Raw genomic sequence first — 2,522 nt, 5'->3', positions numbered from 1 at the left:
AGTGCTAATTTATTCACACGTGGCGGCTAGCGATTGGCCTGTTAGCCGTATAAGAGGCTTGAGCGGTTTCCTCCCAAGCCGAAGAGGACTCCACATCCATCTTGTGGGGACTCTGGATACACGGCAGGGTAATAGAAACCCTGTGTGAGATTCAGAGGAGCTTGGCGGCCTGATCCATCGCCCACCTCTTCCCGTCTTCGAGCGCGACTTTTATAAGACGTATCTACGATTCTCATTTTGGTGGCTCGTTCACCCAGAGCATCCGGAGCTCTGCACCGTGGAGCCTAGCAAACTCCATGAGACCGTCTGTGTTGTTTGTCTGTAACTGCAACTCAAGCAAATTTTCCTGCCTACACCACTGCCATCTCGGTGTAAGTAAACAATCTTTAAAACTACCGATACGCGTCTGTGCCTAATTCCAGCTCGACGGCCTCCCCTCTCCGACCCGGCGTGCCCGGGCTGCTGGCCACAGCCCGCGTGCAGCACGGAAAAGGGCTCGGGTCGCTCCCGGCCCGCACAGTATACATGCATGTACGCACATGCATTATACACACACATTAATACCTACGCACATACACGCATGCATACACATATGCGCACAAATACGCATACACACACATGCACGTACACATGCACATGCATACATGTGTGCGCGCACATGCACATAAATACACACATGCATGTATGCACATGCAAGCATACACACGCACACTAATACATATGCACACATGCATGCATACACATACAGACACTAATACATATGCACACACACATACACACACATACACACATGTACCCGTACACACGCGTGCACGCGCACGCACATGTGTACACATGCACACACAAGTACACACATGCATACACATGTACATGAATACATGTGCACACACATGCACAAAAATACACACATCCACACAAACGTATGCATATGCACATACACACGCGCACTCACGAACATGCATGCACACACATACATACACGCATGTACGCACATGTCCACAAGCGCACACATGTATACAGCCACAGGCACGCACATGCATACACACGCACACTCGCTCCGCGCCGCAATCCCCGCTGCGGGAGGAGCGGCTCCGCAGGGCTCCTCCGCGCAGCGCTTCTCGCAGCCGCACCCCGCTGCTGCAGGTGTCCTGCGTGCCCATAACCCGGCTCTGCGGGCAGCGCTGCTCTGCTCCCGGGCAGGGGCGGGCTGAGCAGCAGCCCGGGAACCGAGAAGCTCCAGGGACCCTGCTCCATCTCCCTTAATTAATGCATTATCAGGGTATGCCCCTTAGATGGAGCTATCGGGAGCCGAAACAAGTAGACGAGGTGGCCGAGTGGTTAAGGCGATGGACTGCTAATCCATTGTGCTCTGCACGCGTGGGTTCGAATCCCATCCTCGTCGGGGAGCTCACTTTTCTCACCTGAAACTATTTCTCCGCTTTCCCTCCAGGCCCAGCCCTACCAAATAAAGTGCTGCTTCCTACTTCCTCCACACGAATAAAGCTGGCATGGAAAAGCTGCAGGCTGAGCAAGCAGCACATGCTGATTCCCTTTCATCTATGGCACAGAGGGCGAAGTTTATTCAGCCCTAGCAGACCTTGCCAGGGAGCTGGGCTGTGCTGATTTAAATGGCATTGAAAAGCAGGGAGGTAGCAGCATTCAGGAGTCCTTAAACCTGTCACCTTTTGTTCTTTGGGCTGGAATCACTGGGGTCTGTTTTATGCTTTCCCCCATAATCACTCCCGCCCGCTCTGTCCCCATCGTTTCCTCCTTTAGCTCGGTGGGACACGTCCCTGTGGCTGGGGTGGAGGACTGCGAGAGGAGCTGGAGGGGCTTGCACTGTCTGGTTCAAAGCAGAGCAATCTGGGCATCTGAACAACCTGCTGCCACATATTGCTAGCACATGGGACCAAATTGAGCTACCAGCTGCTACAACAGAGTGCAGGCCTGGCTGAGAAGCTGAGGGCATGGGGAAAGGGGCGAGGGGGTCCTGATCCTGGATGCCTTCCTGCATGACCCACCCCAGGGCAGGCAGTGCAGAGAACCCGGATCTGGCCTGCAGAGGGGAGGGAAGTAGTGGTGGGTTTTGGGACAGGAGACGTCCCTTAATTAATAAAATGTGAGTGGGCAACAGTCACCTCCCCTGAAGCGGGGAGAGGAGCGCAAGTCTGTCAGGCTTTACGGGGGGCTGGCTCTGATGGTTCCAAAAAATGCAGGCTCAGGATCATCTCATGTTGGCTTTAAAAGGTTCTGTTGAGTTAACTCGGTCTCCAGGGTGCGAACATCTAGTCATGGGAGGTTCAACCCTGTGTTGAGCAAATTACCCCACTGAATCTCACTCTATTACAGCCTTTTATTGCTCATCCAGAAAAGTATAATGGAGGAGTAATGATTGCTAGACCTCAGTCATTGGGAGATCAAGGATGAAGCAGCCAAGGGCAAGCCAAGTCCAGGCAGCAGGGAGGCCAGGTTAGGTAGAAGAGAGGGTTGTGTAAGGGGCCTGCTTGGATGGGGCTTTCCCT

General features: G+C 53.6%; 1 protein-coding gene and 1 non-coding gene across 2 annotated transcripts in view; one reads left to right on the top strand and one right to left on the bottom strand.

Annotated features, from left to right (window-relative positions):
- Positions 1 to 1,160, bottom strand: part of LOC106721990 (zinc finger protein RFP-like) — a 9,161-nt gene extending 8,001 nt beyond the window's left edge. The window contains exon 1 of the mRNA XM_014518376.1: positions 1,043 to 1,160. Within this exon, the coding sequence (XP_014373862.1) occupies positions 1,043 to 1,160 (118 nt within the window). The remainder of the gene's footprint in view (positions 1 to 1,042) is intronic.
- A 160-nt stretch (positions 1,161 to 1,320) lies between these two features.
- TRNAS-GCU lies at positions 1,321 to 1,402 on the top strand. Its single transcript has one exon. It is a non-coding gene; the product is annotated as a tRNA-Ser (tRNA).
- The last annotated feature ends 1,120 nt before the right edge of the window (positions 1,403 to 2,522 follow it).

This window comes from Alligator sinensis, unplaced genomic scaffold (assembly GCF_000455745.1).
Source record: "Alligator sinensis unplaced genomic scaffold, ASM45574v1 scaffold1097_1, whole genome shotgun sequence".
Lineage (NCBI taxonomy): Eukaryota > Metazoa > Chordata > Crocodylia > Alligatoridae > Alligator > Alligator sinensis.
This window is presented reverse-complemented; position numbering and strand designations above follow the sequence as displayed.